Source organism: Ostrinia furnacalis, unplaced genomic scaffold, assembly GCF_004193835.3.
Source record: "Ostrinia furnacalis isolate ACB-3 unplaced genomic scaffold, ASM419383v2 OfSCF0922, whole genome shotgun sequence".
Lineage (NCBI taxonomy): Eukaryota > Metazoa > Arthropoda > Insecta > Lepidoptera > Crambidae > Ostrinia > Ostrinia furnacalis.
This window is the reverse complement of record NW_021131161.1, coordinates 182,782-202,250: the sequence shown is the minus strand read 5'-3', so window position 1 is coordinate 202,250 and position 19,469 is coordinate 182,782. Positions and strand designations below refer to the sequence as shown.

The window sequence follows — 19,469 nt, the reverse complement described above, 5'->3', positions numbered from 1 at the left end:
ATCGTGGCGCGCTTTCAGCCTGCAGGTATCTTCCTTCCTATAAGTTCCTAGTGCTCTTCTATCATAGGCATTAAATAGGAGCATTTGACATCTGAATTATAATCGGCGCAGACTCATGGCAGGCGGTGTAATAAAACAGTGCATATCACATTTTCTCTATACTCACACTGGTCATGGGTGATGCCACACAAAGGCAGGCACAGCGTTGTTTATAATTACAATTATGTAATAATTAGTAAAATATTGGCGAATGTGCATCTCTGTTTCAAAAATTACACTTATGGCCCCGCCTGCCACGAGTCTGCGTCGAGTATAGGAATACATTTTGAATGAAACAACAATTCAACTGTTTAAAAAAGTCTACTTCAACTAATTTTTTACAATTAAAATAAGACAAAAAAATGTTGCACAAACAACTTCATAAAGTAACTTTAGGTGTAAATAAAGAAATCCTTATAATGTATAAGTTGATCTTATAGATATTTTTACATGAATAATAACGATTTCATTACTTTTATAAATGCTATAAAAATTATAGAGTTAAATACACTGGTCGCGACTATGTAGATATTCTACGACACGTCATCTTCAATACGAAAATAAGATAAGAATGATGACAACAAATAGATTGTGCACAATTTGTTTTTAGTTGCGCGTTCTAAACATTTTCCGTAGGCGAGTTTGCATCATCCAATATGTTATCTATCGCAAATATACCTATAGCGATGCTGTATACAATTTCGCACAACGACGATAATAAACTATTATTAAAGTATCAAGAATACACTTTAGTTTGCTAAATTTCAATAATGTAAACATAGAAAGTAGCCATAATTTATTCGCTACCTTAACACATTCAAGATTGTGCTGCTATCATATTATCAAATAAACAACGATCTTATCGTTTCGTAGGTATTATCGATATCGAGAGTTCTGTTTAATTCCCCGACTAGAAATGCCGACATAATTGCTCCAACATTATTTAGATTTGCTTGAAAAAGCATGAATACTAATATAACATTATGTATTCAAACAGCATTGTCAACAATAAAATACAAAAAAATACATCGACGTTAATATGCATGCCTTATGAATAATTTTGCATAAATTTCAATGTTTTGATTCAATTATTGATTTTTATTATCAAATGTGATTTATCAAGACTTCTAAATACATATTAATTTTTTACCTCTCACAAATTTTTCAANTCAATTAATTTCTTCAGAGGATCTACCCACGCGATTTCATATGCGAAAACTTACACATAACATTTATGTGATATTTTACGCTAGACATAAATGTGCAAAGGCAAGACATTTATTAAAGACAACCCTAGAATCAAAAAGTTAAGCCTTACTTAAATACATTGATCTTCAAATAGGTTTTAAATGCACATCACACAGCAACGGAAATTAGTGTCAAAGGCAGTCATTATTTATCCTTTGTTTGTATTAATTTGCCCTTCTTGTCGGGAAATCATGACGTGCAAAACTAACAAATGTGAAACTATTGGTGTGCATTATTGTATAGTAAAACCAAAATGTTAAATTAATCTCTCATCACTTCCATCCCATGTTTCTATCTTTTGATATCCCCATGGTAAAATGGAACAGTAAAACGTCTTTTCAAATAGCACTCAAACAATTAGTGTGCGTAGGGTGTCGACATCCGATAATAAGAACGGATTTTAGGGGGGGTAAAACGGGTCCACGCGTACGAAGTCGCGGGCAGCTGCTAATACAAATATTTGTATCTTATTTATCACCGAGGAGAATATCTGCCCCATAATTGGAACTAGAGTCAACTGTCGTTGTTGCAGTCACGCACTACACACTACACGCTACACACTGATAATATCTTCATAATATGCTCAAATGCCCACTCTTTTGGAGAACCATCCATCGCCCACAAAAGGTCTAATACGAAGCAAGGTGGGAAATGGCACAGTAAGTGAGTGAGTTAAACTGCCTAGATTAGGGGTCAGCAAAGTACCCCCCTAAGGGGATAAAACGGAGGATGACACTCCACGCGTACGAAGTCACGGGTGGCCGCTAGTAAAGATATAAAGACTGTCCCGAGTTCAAGCTGGTTCTAATGTTGAAATTCAACCGATCACAGGCTCGAATGCTTAAGTTTAAGTCAAGTTGAAGTAGGTATAGTCTACTATCCTTACGTATTACTGTTCCCTTCTACTATGACATCCGTGCTTGTTAAGTCTACTGTGTGGGCGAGAATTCAGTAGGCTCCAGGCCACAAACTGTCCCAGCCTTTGGTTACACTGATTTAAACATAAATCCTGAGTTCAAGATGTTGAAATTCAACCAATTAGAGGCTTGAATTTGTGCTTAATTTGCGTTTTACTGTTCCTTTTTTACTATGGCGTCCTTCCTCATGTTTGTGTTTACTGTGTGGGCGAGAATTAGGTAGTCTCCAGGATGCGGCAGTGCATCTCTCTCTGACGAGCGCCACGCACTCGACCCAGCCTTTGGTTACACCGAGTTCAAGATGTTGAAATTCAATTACAGGCTTGGATTTGTGCTTAAGATTGGATTGAGTTGGAAAATTAACGTTTTACTGTTCCTTTTTACTATGTTGTCCTTCCTTATGTTCGTGTTTACTTTGTGGGCGAGAACTCGGTAGGTTCCAGGATGCGGCAGTGCATCTCCCTGATGAGCGCCACGCACTCGTCTCAGCCTTCGGTTACACCGAGTTCAAGATTTCAATACAGGCTTGGATTTGTGCTTAAGATTGGATTGAGTTGGAAAATTTGAATCTAAACGTTTTACTGTTCCTTCCTACTATGACATGGCATCCGTACTAGTTTGGTTTACTGTGTGGGCGAGAATTCGGTGGGCTCCAGGATGCGGCAGTGCATCTCCCTGATGAGCGGCACGGTGTAGGCCACGCACTCGTCCCAGCCAGGGTTGCGCCACGTGCTTTCACGCGTCTCGCGGCGCGCTTGCAGGTCCTTGTAGCCTGGATAAAGAGTTCATGTTATATTTATTTATACATTTGCCATAAATTGGTACATGGTGAACTTAATGCCATGAGGCATAGTCTGCCAGACACTACCAGTTATCCTAATTAGTCATAGTCATAAACGTTTATTGCATCATGTTGGTACATTTGGATTTTAAATAATAATACAGAGTCCTGAAACATGGTCCTGTAAGGGCATTGCAACATTTGTCATTCAAAAGATTTCCTTAGATTTGATTAGGACATTGCAGTGGCAAGTAGGTAGGCAAGGCTTGAATTATGTTTTTTTTTCTTTTCAAAAAGCAAGATCTTTCTTGGATCTGAGAATGCTTGTGCTAGTTGCATTGTGAATTGTGATTGCAACTGAAATGATATTCAAGATAAGATTTTGGGAAGCAGTAGGTCCGTTTGAGGAAGGTTAAAGATTTTTTACTACAAAATGGGCAAATCAAATCTATAGCGATCAGAAACTTACACCAAATATGATGTACGTTATACAGGCGTCCGATCTGCGAGAAGTACCCGGCGAAGGCTTCGTTCTGCGAGCGGCGGTACGTCAACCCGCGCGCCCAGTTGTTGCCCCACTCGATCATGGTGCCCGGCTTGAGACTGCGGAGACAACAACAATGTTAGCGGTTAGCGCAATGAGAATTTGATAAATTTTGAGGGACAATCTATGACCTTTGTTATGAATGGCACCCAAAACTTAACCAACTGGACGACACTCAAATCTCTAGATGGAATTTTAACCAATCACAGGACTAGAACTAATCTATGCTCGAGTTTTGAGTTTTTCGTCGTTGGTTGATACGGGCCTCAATTCATCAACTGAAGCATAGATGTAAGCTTGTCATCAGGGCCTTCATTTAACTATTGGGGCCCTTGGGTACCCCTTCTTAAACTAAAAAAGCAGCATAAGAAACAATTACAAGTACAAATGTTAGGTTAATGTTCCAAGCACCCTTCCATTACCGTACCCTGGGCAAGTGCCTTTCCAGCGGGAAAAAGGATCTGCAGGTAATCCTATAATCAAACCAATTTTTAACTAAATGCAGCCAACTATAGACTTGAATCAATATTTGAGTGTTAACCAATTATTGAGTCAAGTGTTATGGTATATGGTCTATATCCTCAATAGCATACCTGTAGGATCGTATCTCGTAGATGTTGTTGGGCGCCCGCGGCTCGCCGTTGGGCCAGAAGCTGAAGGCGAGCAGGTACTGCAGATGCCGCGACCGCACGAAGTTGCCGCGTTCCTTCTCTAAAGCTCTGTATTCCTGGTATATCACATGTTTTCGTGTTACAATCAAGATAATATTTATTTATTTAAAAATTACATGCACATAAATCGCAGGTACATAAAGCGAATTTAATGCCACTTGAAATTCACTTCCAGTTAACCTTAGGGCCAAAGTGATAAAACAAAATATTGTTTTTTTTTTTAGATTGTCATCTGTTATGGTGTACTAAATTTAAAAAAATCACAATCACCTCATTATTACAGATTACATTAGGCATTACAAGTGGTGAAGATCACAAGATAACCACTATTTTATTAAAATTATTTCATTTCTTTTTTTCTGGGTTAGAGGAGTCATTTACCTAAGGTAAATACATATTTGGTATAATTTTGTACATATTTTGTATTATACCAAACATTTTTAATTTTTACCTATTTTGAAGAACATTATCACATTCAGGTCTGATAAAAATTTAAAACTTTATCACCTTAAATTTATACTTGCAGATTTCAAAGAGTCTAAAAATAGGTGTACAATATTTTTCTATACCACTTACAGGGCTCTCTTTGAACAGAATCTTTGCTTTATCAATCTTCTCAAATCCTCCAACATAGCGCCATAGGTGCAGGGCCTGGTCCATATCTCCAACCGACACCGTCCATGATCCCACGAGCTCACACCCCAGTTCAGCTTTCTGTGAGTGGACAAACTCCACTGAGGTTTTGCTGTTAAAAAAGGCCAAATACAGTAAGTTATGGCAGAATCTATTTCTTGCACGGCCTTAGTTTCTCTACTTGACCTGTGATTGACTGGCAGAGAATGCCACCTGGCATTAAGTCCGCCACTGCACTGTATTATGTGCAAAAAGTATATAAAATAAATAATTAATATTTAAATTACATAAGCTGCTGCTTCAAATGATTCTACTATGCTTAATGATCTGACTGTTTATCATTAGTTGTTAAATAATTTAGCAGATTTTTAACAATGTAACTTGAACTAATTTACTATTAATTAATTTAGTAATGTAAACATACATCTTAGTACATTCTGTAAGGAAACATATTCATTACTATGGGGTATTAGAAAGGTCATAGTTCTGAAGATAACAACAGCACAGAATAAACAATCGCTAGTTGCCGCTCAACTAATGATTGTGTCAACTGTGGTCTATTTACAGATTGTTGCATAACGGCCAATAAGTTCGCCGGTCCGCTGCCGGCATAAATTATATAAGGTTCAATATACAAACGAACTTACTAGTTTTTCAAGTATTTATCTACAGAGTCGGGCCTTATGTTATGCGTATGAAGCGCATAAATTATCTCCTTGTCGCTAAGCATACGGCTGTGGGATTCCTTGGTAGGCTCTATCCTTCGCACCAACAGCTTTGAAAACCATCCATCATCAGCGTTGAGTTGGGCACTTGTTGTGCTGATCAACCTACAAAAATAACTTTCACTGCAGATTCCAAATTTAAAACCAACACTTTACAAAACAACATTTACGAAAATGTAAGAAACCTTGCATTCTTCGGTATATGACTGCTTAAACTAAATGCTCTAGTTACGGAATTCATGTTCACTGTTTAACTAAACACTAATGACGATCTTGTAATGTATTTTTCTGATAAATTCAGAATTCTGTACTACTTGTTATCAATTTGACAAAATCACTTGAAGGTTATCTTGGAAATAGATTTATGACCGGTAGCGGCATCTATGAATATTGACCGGAACTATTTTTTATGCGTCTCAATTGACAATTTCTACAATTACGTAAAACGGAACAGACTTTAAATGAATTTTATACTTTTAAGTAAATACTCTCCATTTTATATGCGTTAAAATATGTAAATCATAGTTTTTAGGCACATTTTTATAATTGATCCATTAACAGTGAATAATGAATATAATAAAATATTAACCTAAAGCTTGGAATAATGAGAAACGGAACGTTAAGTGACAGACAATTTTGACATTTGTTTGTTCAGAAAGTGTCAAAGCAATTTACCGATAAATGTTCTTTTTTATTTCAATAAAAACAGTATAAATCGTTCAAGGTGCCTTTTTTCTGGATATAACAGTTAAAAAACATCGTCATGGGTGAGTAGCTATCATTAAGATCGAGAGTGTGTTGGTGGTCATTTGTTTATAATAGTGGGCGGTGTTGTCAGTACCGTAGTGTTGTGAAATGTCGTTTTGTGCAGCTTCGAGCGAGGTGACGAAGCTTCAGCAGCATCTGACGCTGCTGAAGGAGGAGTACAGCAAGTTGCAGAGCCACTGCGCCGAGGTGGAGCGCAAGTACACTCTTGTGGCAGCGTCGGCGGGGGACCTGAGCGAAACCAGTTTCGTGGCTCGGCTTCTCATGACTGTAGCCACCCTGTATGGCAGAGATACGTACTCGGACATCACCATCAAACTGCAAAGCAAGTCTATGCCTGGCCACAAATTTGTATTGAATGCGCGGTCTGATGATTGGAATGAAGAAGCACTTAAAAACCTTGAAGAATTGGGTAATTAATTTTCTTCTACTCATTAATTAATACTTAATGAAATAAGTACCTACTTATTGTATGTAAATTGTATGAGTAATGAATGTTATCTCTTAATTGACATCTAAATGATTATGTCATCCATAGCTTATTACTTCTAAGAACTCCTTAGGGACTTCCTGTTATCTACTGTAATAATATTTTTGTTCAAATTACAGACTGGTCCAACCTACCTGATGACATTGGGGCAGCTCTGCTCAAGTGGCTGTACACAGACGTGGTGGACCTCTCCCGAGGGGAGACGTTTGCGTTGCAGCTCATGAAGTCCGCCGCTGGCTTCAAACTACACGGACTGGTTGGGAAGTGTGAACAGGCACTCATTGCTACTGTTGGTGTTAGGTAAATATAAAAAAATATACCAATACATAGTCTGTTTCTTTGTTTAATATTAAAAAAAACTAAAGTTCAATAAAGATCAGAGAGAGAGAGAGTAACAACTAATTAGTTTGTTGTATTCTTTACTTTTGATCAGTTTCAACTTTCATTAGTCGGATAGGAAGAGGAAATTATTATTTTTTGTTAAAATTCTATTGTCAAATGATTTCCTATTCTCTATTACAAATTGGTTTACTTCCTGGATATTCAATTTTATGCTGAATAATGTAGTTAATAAATTAATGTCAATAAGGACTCTTACTAAAAGTTTTGTATCTTCATTTTTAGGTCTTGTGTTAAGTTCTACTCTGCCGCTGATGAGATTGGGGCTTCGGCACTCAAAGAGCACTGTTCTGGACTGATATCTGCTCACTGGGATGATCTCACAGGTATTGCCTTGGCTTTAACATTGAAACTATTTAGTAGATCAATGCTAATAAAACATAAATAAATACTATCTTATCTATATCTGTATCCCTTTTCTTTCTTATTAGGTGAATGAGACACAACAAACTGATACATTTATTTTTGATTTATAATTTTGTTTGTATAATTTCTTAATCTTATTAATAGACATACATCATTGCCAATAGTTCATATGAAAATAATGTACTGTTTATTACTGATATCATACATTTTAATATGAAGTTCTTACAATGACTGTTATTCAATCCTATATTTTACTTTCGTTTAAGTGAAAATTTTTATCCAACTGCCAATACCCCTGTCCGTCCACTATAGTTTTATTTTTGAGTCTCACATAAATAATTCACTAAAATAAAACACAGTCTAATAGTAAATTATGCATATTTAAATGAATCTTTAAAATATGGAATCATGTTGTGTATTTAAAACTCCACTTTTAAAACGAGATCATAATCGTGTCTTAAATTTGTTAAAGGTGACGACTTCGCGCACATGTCTTCGGCGCTCCTGTACCGAATGCTGAAGAGCAAGACTGCCCAGCCTTTGCACGGCGCCGTGCGGCTCATGCGGGAAGACGTCGTCTTCCTCTGCCTCGTCGAGAACCACGCGAATGTGAGTATTATTACCTATATTAATAAGGTTTATAATAAAACTGCTTTGGTTACATCGCGTCGTGCAATCCATGAGCGAAGACGTTGTATTTCTCTGTCTTGTTGAGTACCACGCGAATATGAGTATAGATCGTTTCATCCACGAAGACGCGCCCCACCAATTTTTGGTCGAGGGAAGCGCGGGGTGCGGGGAGTTTGATCCGAGCAATCCGAGCATCATTATTGTAATGTGCGTGCAAACTCATGGATAATTTCAGCTCAGCTATTGATCGCACACAAAAGTTTATAACGGCTTTATTTTACAAACTGGATATGCGGCCAAGTTTGTTTTCGCCACTAAGTCGGCGCCACTTTCGCTGAACGGGATGTTTTATTTTAACATATTATTATACAAAGAGGCTGCATATTCTGTAACCGAATTCTGGTAACTTACATACTTATTGGATTATTGGGAAAAAAAACTAGAAAAGCGCCACTTGGTGAGCTGTTTTTGCTCCATCCTTTGGTCACTGTTTATGTATTCTGTAACTGTTTACTTGGATGACCACACCTATTGGACAGCAAGAACCTAATGGACAACAAGACATATTGTTCCTATTTATATCTTTCTGACAACTAGAGCCAAGAAGATAAGCTGTAAGGCATTCCTAAAATGCTATTGTGATAACTTGTAACAAGGAAATGCTAGTTAGCATAAGATTTAAGTCTACTTTATGCTGTCCACTCGGTTTTAAGACAACCAGGTGTAGGATTGCAGTACGACAGACACTAGAAGGAATTCCACTCTCTTGAAGAATGTTTGTAAATAATGTGCGGTTGACCACATAATCTACTTTTAATTATGACTACTTTAGTAAACTTTTTATCTAAATCGCTTTACGCTTGCAATCTAGAAACAAATATAACTTCATCACACGGATTAGTCAAACAGGGTTCATATTATCAGATAAATAGAGTTCATTATTAAGCAGGAATGATTTATTAAAAATACAATTTACAATACAACTTAAATTAATAGGATAGGTGATATTTAGCACATACACATACATTTTTAAAAGTAACTGGGAACTCTTAAATCTAAAATAAAGAAAATAAAAATATATGATTGATTACATTACATACTGCCTTAAAGGCTGACGTTATGACTAGCAAAATTGCTTAATATTAAAGCACCACCACACCTCACGAAGCTCTCTTTCTTTGGAATATTAAATAGAATAAGTAAAATACAAATCTAATATTATTAGAGTACATAGCAAATAAGCGAACCTATTTTGTTATTTATACAATATATTCGAGTTTTACATAATTAACCTATTGGCAGATAAGAAACCCGTAAAATTGTTGTAAAAATGTATGTTGTATTTTTTAAGAAGTATGAAATGAAGTAAGATATTTACAATATTACTTTTAAGCAATACTTTTTATACTAAAAACTGTTTCTACAATAGGCAGTGTCAGAAGAAACCAAAACATAATAATCTGTATGTTTTTGGTGACCTAGTTTTGTAAAGAATGCGTTAAAAAATCTTTTTCTCGGTATGAAGCAGTGTTTCCATCTACCTTATCGGCTTAAACTGTCTACAAGTGATAACGCTGCATTTCATGCACTCTTTAACTTGTCTTTAAACTATTCTGTTATACAATCTTCACACTTTTGTTTATTTGTAAATGTGACTGTGAAGGTCACAGCCGGCTGTTAAACATTGCTACTTGTCATTTGCATACATTATAATGTTGAAACTATAATAATAGATTATGGTTAACAGTTCCAAAACAATTAACACGAGTACAGCTTTATAATTAAATTATAGATTATGTTTTGCCGCAGTATTATGTACAGATTCATAAAAATAGGTAATTAATATTATATTGAGTATTCAACAATCGCTAATGAACATTATCCTTCCTTATCCTCGACCAACTGCAACAATATTCATTGTTGTTGTCATCCCAACTAATATTATAAATGCGAAAGTAACTCTGTCTGTCTGTCTGTCTGTTACGCTTTCCCGCTTAAACCTCGCAACCGATTTTGATGAAATTAGGCATAGATATAGTTTGAGTCCCGGGAAAGAACATAGGATAGTTTTTATCCCGGTTTTTGAAACAGGGACGCGCGCGATAAAGTTTTTCTGTGACAGACAAAATTCCACGCGGGCGAAGCCGCGGGCGGAAAGCTAGTCAATAACAAAAGAATCCGCTACATGGAATTTGTATTTATTATCCTTATTAGCATTATTTTAATATGCAAGTAAATGATACTAACCTTTTAACGGGCATAACAAGTCCAAAATATTCATCGTTTTAGGACCAAGGAATAAAGTTCGAAATAATACTATATTCCCACTGCTGTATAAGGGGTTAAAATCCTCCAAAAATACATGCTGAAGTAATTTGCGCGCTTTGTCCCTAGACATTTAAAAGGTAAAAAGGGTTTATAATTTTCCCTAAAGTGTATTCAAAACTTCGTCAGTATTTATTTTTATCATTAGCTCAATAAAAAAAGAAATAATATTGGTATAAATAAAGCTAAACATATTCTCAGACTCGAAGCACTGTTGCACAAGTCTCCCCTGCAGTAGCATTCAGTAGATTTAGTAGGGCGCTCATCCCCCGAGTGGTCCTTGCACGACTCCTCGTAAGGTTCGTATATCTCGTTCACTTTCCGCCATTTTCCATTTACCTTCCTCTGGTCACCGTCCCAGGTTTGCGCGGCGCAACCGCGTTCCACGCTTCTGGTGACATCTGTAACTGAAATTGAGACGAAATAAGTCTTTTGGAAATAATGGCAGAAAAGGGTTGAGGTCTGGGTGGGACATTAGCAATGAACGTAACTATGCAGATCTCAAGATGGTCAAAATTTGATTAAAACGTAGTTATGCAAGGTGAGGCCCGGTTTACACCAAAGTGGAGCGGAGCGGACAAGTGTTTTGAATAACCAATCAGATTTCATTATTTCCACTTCTCGTCTCCGCTCCGCGCAGCTTCGCTTTGCGCCGCTGTCAAATTCTATAGAAAATTTTGTCGGCCCGACACTTCCCGCCTTGGTGGAAACTGGGCTTAAAGGTTCAAATTACCTAAACCATCTAAAACCGTAAAACGAAACGTTTTTAAAAAATAAACTAAGATGTGGACTCCGGAGTTAAACAGTAGCTTCTCAGTTGAAATGTTTACCCTATTCGGTCAATAAAATGCAAGAAAAATAAAAGCAATCAAGTCGGTAGTCGGCGCCACAATGGCCGCTTTGTCACAGCTGGGCCACATGCCCCTCTTAGGCGCATTCCACACTGAGGTGACTTAACACACATGTACATAATGTAGTCCATGTTTGGCCATATCCATGTGATTCTTGTCTTTTTGGCAAGAACCCTATGGCTGTTATCATCAAAATAATCATGTTACCTAAATCTGTGAAAATAAAGACCGTTTTTCTTGGCCTGTATGGTCACTTCCTTAGAATTCTCTTATGGTGGCATGCAGCCCTCATTAGCACTGTCCAGTCAGTTTCCTAACCACTTTAACGAATGCGTCATACCTACTAGAAACGTAATTCCACTCTCGCTGTTTCGATTTTCTTACAAAAACACATCCTACAAATAAATGACGTTACCGGAAAATGGCGCAAATGGAATTTATGCAATTATAAAAGGAAATATTTTACATTATTTTAGTTATCAGAAATCCCTATTGCTTACTATTCAGCGTAGAATTTACCTCAAGGCAGTTTTTATTTATCTGTATTTGGAGCAATGGCAATGGTGACGGCATTCTACCGCCGACCTTTCAACCATTAAGTGCTCGTTTAGTATTTTACTATAATGGTGGCGCGCCTCAAATCAATTATCCTAATTCTCCTTTTACGCCGAATACAAGTGCCCTTTTACAGCAACTCGTAAAGTCGGCCGTCTTAGTATGCGACACATGCCTAATACGGACCTAGGTACATAAAAGTTGCGTAAAGGAATTCTCGCAAGTAGCGGGCTCAAGACGTGAAAGTTCGATGAATGAGTGATGGAAGAGGATATTTTTATTACCCTGCGTTCTTTGTATCGCATTTTAATGTTAATGAACTTGCCGATGTGTACGTGTGTCAGAATAATTCAATAATATTGACTTCCGCGCATGGAAGGGCTCAGAAAGGCATCAAGTTCACAATATACGATTGCAANGATTGAAACACCGGAGTAGGTAAACCAATCGGTGGCTATGAACTGTATTAGAGTATTAAAATCTCTCTTCAAGGTTATTTAAGCTAGAAGCAGCTTTCGAAATAAGTGTAAAACAAAAATGTGCAAGTTTAGGACGTTAAGGTCAACCGGTCGTTGCTACCTCTTTGTATGTGCCATATGGCCATCCATTATGCTTATTTTGATAGCTGCTATAATCCGTTTTTAGTGTTCGTTAGCGGAACCCTTTTAAGAAAATCACGACCATATTGGCAAATCCTTGCGTCTTTCTGTGTTATATCAGGGTTTGTTTATTTATAACGTTTTTTACTTTTACTTCTTATTTTTAACACAATATTATTGGCACAATGTAGCGGCAAGACGCCTTCGGTATTCATTTTCGGCTGTTGTTGCGTTAATGAGCCAAAGTTATCTCTTATAAACTTTGTTTTAGAGGCTTGGAGCTAGATTGTATCTTCAATCTTCGGTTTTCTTGCACGTCATAACACGAATACTAATGCTACTCTCATTTACTTTAATTGGGACCAAATGCAGCAGTGCAAGGTTAAAAGAAATCGTCGACATTCAAATCAAGTTAAAAATTAGCCTGATAAATAGCACCAATTAGGTGCAGACGAACAGACCTCATGACCCGACTCTGCTAATTGAAGCCATCAATATAATCAATGGCCAAAACGGGGTTAACGTACCATTGGTGTGTAAAGACACTCTTGCAATATTTTATAATGGGATTAGATGACGCCATGCTCGAAACAAATTATCAGAATTGCGGTTTTCAATTAAGCTTTTAGTGAAACAAAGCCAATGACACATTTAACTGGTATGTTGCCGTTTGTAATTTTGGATTTATCCTATTATTTGTTGGGCTATATGATCTGAGCAATTTACCATTCTGTAATTTATACCAGCTGGCGACGTTTTTAAAGACGTTTTAGGATGAAAAAGATCGGAAGGAATGGTCGGTATAGTTTTAATTTTGATAAATAATACTGATGACAGATGATGTTCACACATAATTATGCCCTTATTTTGATGTCGTCTTTCTCACCTTCAGATATTGCAAGTCATATTTATTCAGGGCCAATATCTATGCGAAGAGAGACAATCAATAACGTTGTTTGGTCATGATATGTATGTAATACCAGTCCGTATTATTTAGGGCGTAAGGGTGGCTGTTATTTACCCACTTCAACTACTTTTGTCTGACGCCAGGGTGACGCGCAGACAGTTCTTTCATTACTTGCTACTATTTGCCATCTATGGCGCCAAGTTTACCCATTAAATGTAAATTCCTACTGGTTTTTTGGGGTTAATTTTGAGTACGATAATTTTGTCTGAATGTTACAACATTTCTCACAGTATATAAAATAGGGTTGATTGGTGGCATTGATTTCTCGACTTAAAGGTTCTGAAATCTGGGGTAGATTACACAGATGAGACACACGAAGTGTAAAAATCATTACGTGTATTTGTTCACAGATTGGTTAAGTTAAGACTCGACTTGAACTGATTGCGTCCTAAAAGAAATAAGATTCCATGTTTACTGTGGTACGGTAAGCTGATTGAGCTGTCAGGCGCCCAGGCAGTTCATTAAGCAACTGAAAAGGAGACAAAGTTTTTTACATCACAATTTTCAATCTACTTACGTCCGTTCCCCAGTTGGAGGGTAGTGATTTTCTTGAAGCACATGGTGGATGAGTTGCACTCTACAATGTAGGCGTCGCTGGCGTCGAAGTGGGTGCACAGCCGGGTTGTGCTCGTGTGGAATTCCTTCTCCGGGGAACATTTGTAGCACCGCACGCATTGAGACGCTGGAAAAAAAAATTGTGTGCGTGGTTGAAATACTGTTGCTGAAATGCACTTCTACTAAGGCCCGCCATACGCGGACATCTTGAAGCAGCTAGATCGTCAGGTTCAAGCTGCAACTGTAGAGAAAACTACAGCATTCTACGTACAAACATACCGGAACCCCTCGAGCAGTTGTGACTGCTACCGGTGGTTCGGATCTGACCGTATATGGCGGGCCTTACTCGAATCAATAAGGTGCAAAAACAAAAGCAAACCACTTTTACTTTGCGTTAGGGGTGTCCACCTAGAAAATACATCAATGATTTTTCCATCGAGCTTTTACATCGATTGTTTTCTCAAACTCAAGTACATTTTCTAACATTAAATCGCAAAGCTTATGACACTCCTAAACAAACTATTTTTTATTATCTTAGTCTCCTACTGCCCTTAGACCATTAGCCATTAGACAGGCAAATTCGGATAGAATGAATGTAAATTGTGAATAAATGAATTACTATGTGCTAACTAGTAGAGGCTTAACTTGTAGTTAAGCCGCAAGTTAATATTGTAGAGTATAGACAGACCTAGAGATAATAATTATTCTATCGTCTTTTATTTATCTTTGGCCTGTAATAAACCTAGCAACTATGGAAGTTCTACAGAGATTGATCAGTATAAATATCGATATAAGACAGTCATCAAACAATAACTTAGCTTATTATTTGTAATAACAATGGCTTGTTTAACAGGAAATATACGAGGAAATTGGAACACCATATCGATAAAAATGATTAATGTGTGTTATCTTCAATAAATAATAAAAACTGATTAAAATAATAAAGGCCCAAGGTTCATTTTAGTGATTTAAATTATAATTATCATTTTGAAATTAATTTAATTAGTGTAATGTGCTTTAATAACAGAATATAGCTTAATATACACTAATACATGTAGTATAAACGGTCTTTTGTTCGTGCCTATGTTTTTGCAATATCCAAAAACATTATTGTTTTGGCACAGGCATTGTTTGAATATTTACTAAGCGCATCACATTATTTTTGTAGTAAAGTAGCACATATTTCAACTATGTAGGTAAGATGCCACATAGTAAGCTTTGAGTACGCATCATTCGTACATAGGAATGTCAATAAAAGCTTTTACAAACAGGATCCTAGTGTAAATAAATAGTGAAAGTACATAGACTTCTAATAACTGGAGGTATTTATTATAGGTTCAAGTACCTATGTAGAAACAATTTTATTGATTCATTTAAAGAAAAACTAATATTAATTACTAATAAATAATATTTCATTTAGGAAAAATCTCTCCAGCCCGATAAAATATTGAACTTACAATTCTATAAGTCAAGGATCGTATTATCATACATTAAATTCAAATTATGCATAATGCCCAATAGTTTTTCTGTGGCTAGACAGCTATAGAATAATTATGGGCGAATTAGCCTTCATCACGCCTACTGTGGGCGTGACAGAGTAACCCACGTGTAATAAAAACAATATTAATATTAACTTTATTGAATACTTTTAGATGTTCATATTTAAAATCCTAACAGTTCGAAGTTAAAACTGGGGCCTTATTAAAAAAAGTTAAACCCGGGATGAACACTGGTGTAAAATTACATTTCCGTGCTAAATGTCAATTTAAACTAGAGTTCAACTAAGTAGAGTTTAAATTTTGTATTAAAGGGGATAATGTCCTAGAAGTATTTGAAGAATGGATATTTTTCCTTATGTATTGCTTTGGTATTTAAGTATTTATTTACTGGTCATCATGAAATAACATAATAAGCATTATCGAGTCCTTGACATTATCAACTGACAAGAGACAATACAAGATAACGAAACGCAGAACTCCCATGTAAATTAAAAACAATACACTACTTACATTTCCACAACATTGTAAACGCCAACATAAACAGTGTCAAATCCATTTTCATGAATAAAACTCCACTTAAAATTCCGCTGAAATCTATTATTAAAGTAAACTTTACACAAATTAAAAACGAGCGGCAAATTCTATAGAATCATAATGAGATTTAATATTGTTTATTTACAAGCCGCGTTTTCCGTTCCATGTGCTACGGCAGACTGAAATGTTGCACCTCCATATTCAAGTCATGATTCACAGGAAGGAAGCCCCTGTGGCAAAACGGGACATGTCCAAATATCGAAGAAATGTAATTCTACGCGGACTATACGCTGATTCACGCGGTCGATGCTGGCGCCGGCGCGCGACTAAACTTTGGCGGTCTCAACAGACGACTGCTGATTCGGAATCTTCCTTCACTTCACCCCACTTGTCGTTTGTTTTGGTTTTTATCAGCCTGTCTGAAGAATGCTACCTCGCGAACGAGGCGGCGAAAGTTACTAAACAGTAAACACTAGCTGCCAAAGTACTCACTCTTCAAGCAATTATCGCTTTTTTGCCGAGAGCAGTAATCTTGGCGTATATTTATTTTTGTAACGCTTGTTGGAGTAGCCGCACTTGATATTATTAGGTGGTCGACCGCTGCGTGCCTATCCAGCATTTTGATAGTTTGCAGGCTACCTAAATTTAGTTCATTGTTAAATGAAATCTCAAATAATCAAATAGGTCATTAAACCTGATTTTTATTGTAATTAAAAAATAATAAATCAGATTACAAATACCTAAATCTTTTTTTACAATTCGCGACTTATACAGTTTTGCTATTAGCGTATGTTATTGTGAAACATTAACCCATTCTCGATATCATACCAAATGACTCCCACATCCTTTGATAAAAACTTGCTGTTTTATTTTCTGTCAGCACATTCACTATAGCGATTGACTGGTCAATGTAGGCAAATATTATGATTCACTGAACCATTGATAAAGTAATCGAAAGTATTTTCTTATTTATTTTTTTATTATTAAACGCAGTTACCTACTTTTGTTTAGAATGTTTGTCTAGACTAGTGCAGATTTTTCAGAATATTTTCATCTATGTATTAAATAAACTATACTTCCTGCTATTTCTAACTGCCAGAATGTATTTCGGCGATTGGTTCTCCTCTATTCTTTCCGCCGACCTTGATGGAAGAATCCCCGATTATTTCAATAGTCTGGCAATACTAAAACTTTCCTACCGAAGAGAGAAATCTGTGAACATTGAAATAAAAAAAATATACAGTTTAACACAAGTACATACATACTTACTTCTTCTTTTTTATTACTTTCGTATTTATAATTTGTATTTTTATAGATAAAACAAATAAAATTAGAATTACATTCGTCACAATATTACTTTATTCATTTATTTTCTCGTAAACCAGTGGGAGCGTCATGTTTCGTGCGTGACACCAATTTGCCCTGACTTTAATTACAGAATATAATGCTAATAATTTAATGTATTTTGCCTAGTAACACAATTACAGTAGTAGTGGTTTAGAAATAGTTAAAAAACTATGTTATGAAACCTATCAATATTGAGTACCTACGTATTTAAATTATTTTCATTATTTATTTTATTGTTAAGAGCCATTTTACATTTTCGTGCGAATTTCTAAGATTTTGGAAGCATGAATTACTATCTTAAGCAACACCCAGAGATTATTTAATAACTGCGAAAGATAGGTCGATCCTTGTTGTTGACCATTAATGAAACGGATTTACTAAAACTCTTTTGCTTAATTCACAGTGCCCCATCTCCCACAACCATTTTACGAAAAAATTGCCGCAGACTCATTTTCAAANTTAACCAACAATATTTTTTGTTAGATCAAATATATTTTAAAGTTAAGTTATACATAGATCGAAATGTATTTATTAGGTGATCAATAATAAAAGGCAAACTTGATTTAAAAATCATCAAATTAACAAAATTAAAGATCAATAACTAAAAAAGAGGATCAAATATTATTTTTGTTTACCAAATATTAAAAGAGTATGTTAAACATAAATATTATGTTACCTTTAATGAAGATCATTCATAATTTATCCGTAGATCAACTAATATAGACACAATAATTAATATAAAGATAAAATATAATAAAAAACATCATTTATTTTTAAAAGTGCACATACAAAAAAGATCAATTAGTTTTTAGAGGATCAAATAATATTGTCCCTTAAATAAACTATACTTTCTGCTTCCTGCTATTCCTAACTGCTAGAATTAATTTCGGCGATTAGTTATCGTCTATTCTTTCTGCCGACCTTGCCTAGATGGAAGTATCTCAGATCAAATGATATTGAAATCAATATTCTGGCAGTACTAGCTAGACCTTCCTACCGAAGAAAGAAATCTGTGAACATTTACAACAAGAACATTTAATTTTTAAATAAAAATTAGTGGAACACAAGTAAGCGTACTCCTTTTTTATTACTTTCGTATTTATAATTTGTATTTTTATGGATAAAAGAAATAAAATTTAAATTACATTCATCACAATATTACTTTATTTATTTATTTTCTCGTAAACCAGTGGGAGCGTCATGTTTCGTGCGTGACACCAATTTGCCCTGACTTTAATTACAGAATATAATGCTCATATTTTAATGTATTTTGCCTAGTAACACAATTACAGTAGTAGTGGTTTAGAAATAGTTAAAAAACTATGTTATGAAACCTGTCAATATTGAGTACCTACATATTTAAATTATTTTCATTATTTATTTTATTGTTGATAAATGTTACGTTTTTCAGAACCTGCATGCGCTACTTTATTTCAATTTGAGGAAGCTTAATTGTATTTGTTGCTATTGTAAAATTATTATTATAGGTGCATGGTTTTGTCATATTCACATAACTCCTTTGTTTGAAATGTGAGCAATGTTGCGCTGTGGGCAAATATTGTGCGCAGATTTTAAGAGTTTGTTTTACTGAACGAAGGTGGTTTTAAAGAAAACTTTCCACTCTGATAAAAGATTTGCGTCCAAAATATTTTAATTTTTTTGTTATTCAAATCAAATTATTTTTATTTGCGATCATGGGTTTACATACAGTAGGTGTTACAAGGTTTTTGTATCTCTATCTTCCACCTTTTGGCATGAAAAATTATATTAAACTTATCATTTAGTTGAAAACAAAAAAGAATTCACATAAATAATGTCATATTATCCTTGTAGGTCTACTTAAATAACATTAACATATTAAAAACCGCAAGACTTGCTCTAAGTAATTATGCAAATAATATGAGGACATGTCAATGGATATGCACCTCAATTGTCACTGATAAATAAAAATATTGCTTACTGTTTTCCTAAAGACAGATTGCAATAAAATGAAAAAAAAACATATTTAAACCATAAAAAGTTAGGTCAA

At 35.5% G+C, this 19,469-nt stretch overlaps 3 protein-coding genes across 5 annotated transcripts in view; 1 reads left to right on the top strand and 2 right to left on the bottom strand.

The window, feature by feature from the left end:
• Positions 1–454: 454 nt before the first annotated feature.
• Nipsnap (protein nipsnap) lies at positions 455–5,921 on the bottom strand. Its single transcript, XM_028301440.1, has 6 exons — positions 5,744–5,921; positions 5,481–5,663; positions 4,777–4,945; positions 4,123–4,256; positions 3,455–3,588; positions 455–2,976 (listed from the first exon to the last, which is right to left on the bottom strand). The coding sequence occupies exons 1-6, from the start codon at positions 5,797–5,799 to the stop codon at positions 2,828–2,830; spliced, it is 825 nt and encodes a 274-aa protein (XP_028157241.1). The 5' UTR covers positions 5,800–5,921; the 3' UTR covers positions 455–2,827.
• A 271-nt stretch (positions 5,922–6,192) lies between these two features.
• Positions 6,193–19,469, top strand: part of LOC114350604 (rabankyrin-5) — a 56,704-nt gene continuing 43,427 nt past the window's right edge. For 2 of the 3 annotated variants that reach the window (XM_028301466.1, XM_028301468.1), the window contains exons 1-5: positions 6,193–6,325; positions 6,430–6,735; positions 6,933–7,113; positions 7,438–7,538; positions 8,051–8,187. In XM_028301466.1, the coding sequence (XP_028157267.1) occupies positions 6,322–6,325; positions 6,430–6,735; positions 6,933–7,113; positions 7,438–7,538; positions 8,051–8,187 (729 nt within the window). In that variant the 5' untranslated portion in view covers positions 6,193–6,321. Of the gene's footprint in view, positions 6,326–6,398; positions 6,736–6,932; positions 7,114–7,437; positions 7,539–8,050; positions 8,188–19,469 lie in introns of those variants that run through there. The other variant, XM_028301465.1, reaches the window with a different exon arrangement.
• Positions 10,311–16,685, bottom strand: LOC114350607 (uncharacterized). Its single transcript, XM_028301471.1, has 3 exons — positions 16,070–16,685; positions 14,023–14,187; positions 10,311–10,940 (listed from the first exon to the last, which is right to left on the bottom strand). Exons 1-3 carry the CDS (start codon positions 16,119–16,121, stop codon positions 10,678–10,680), a joined length of 480 nt encoding a protein of 159 aa, XP_028157272.1. The 5' UTR covers positions 16,122–16,685; the 3' UTR covers positions 10,311–10,677.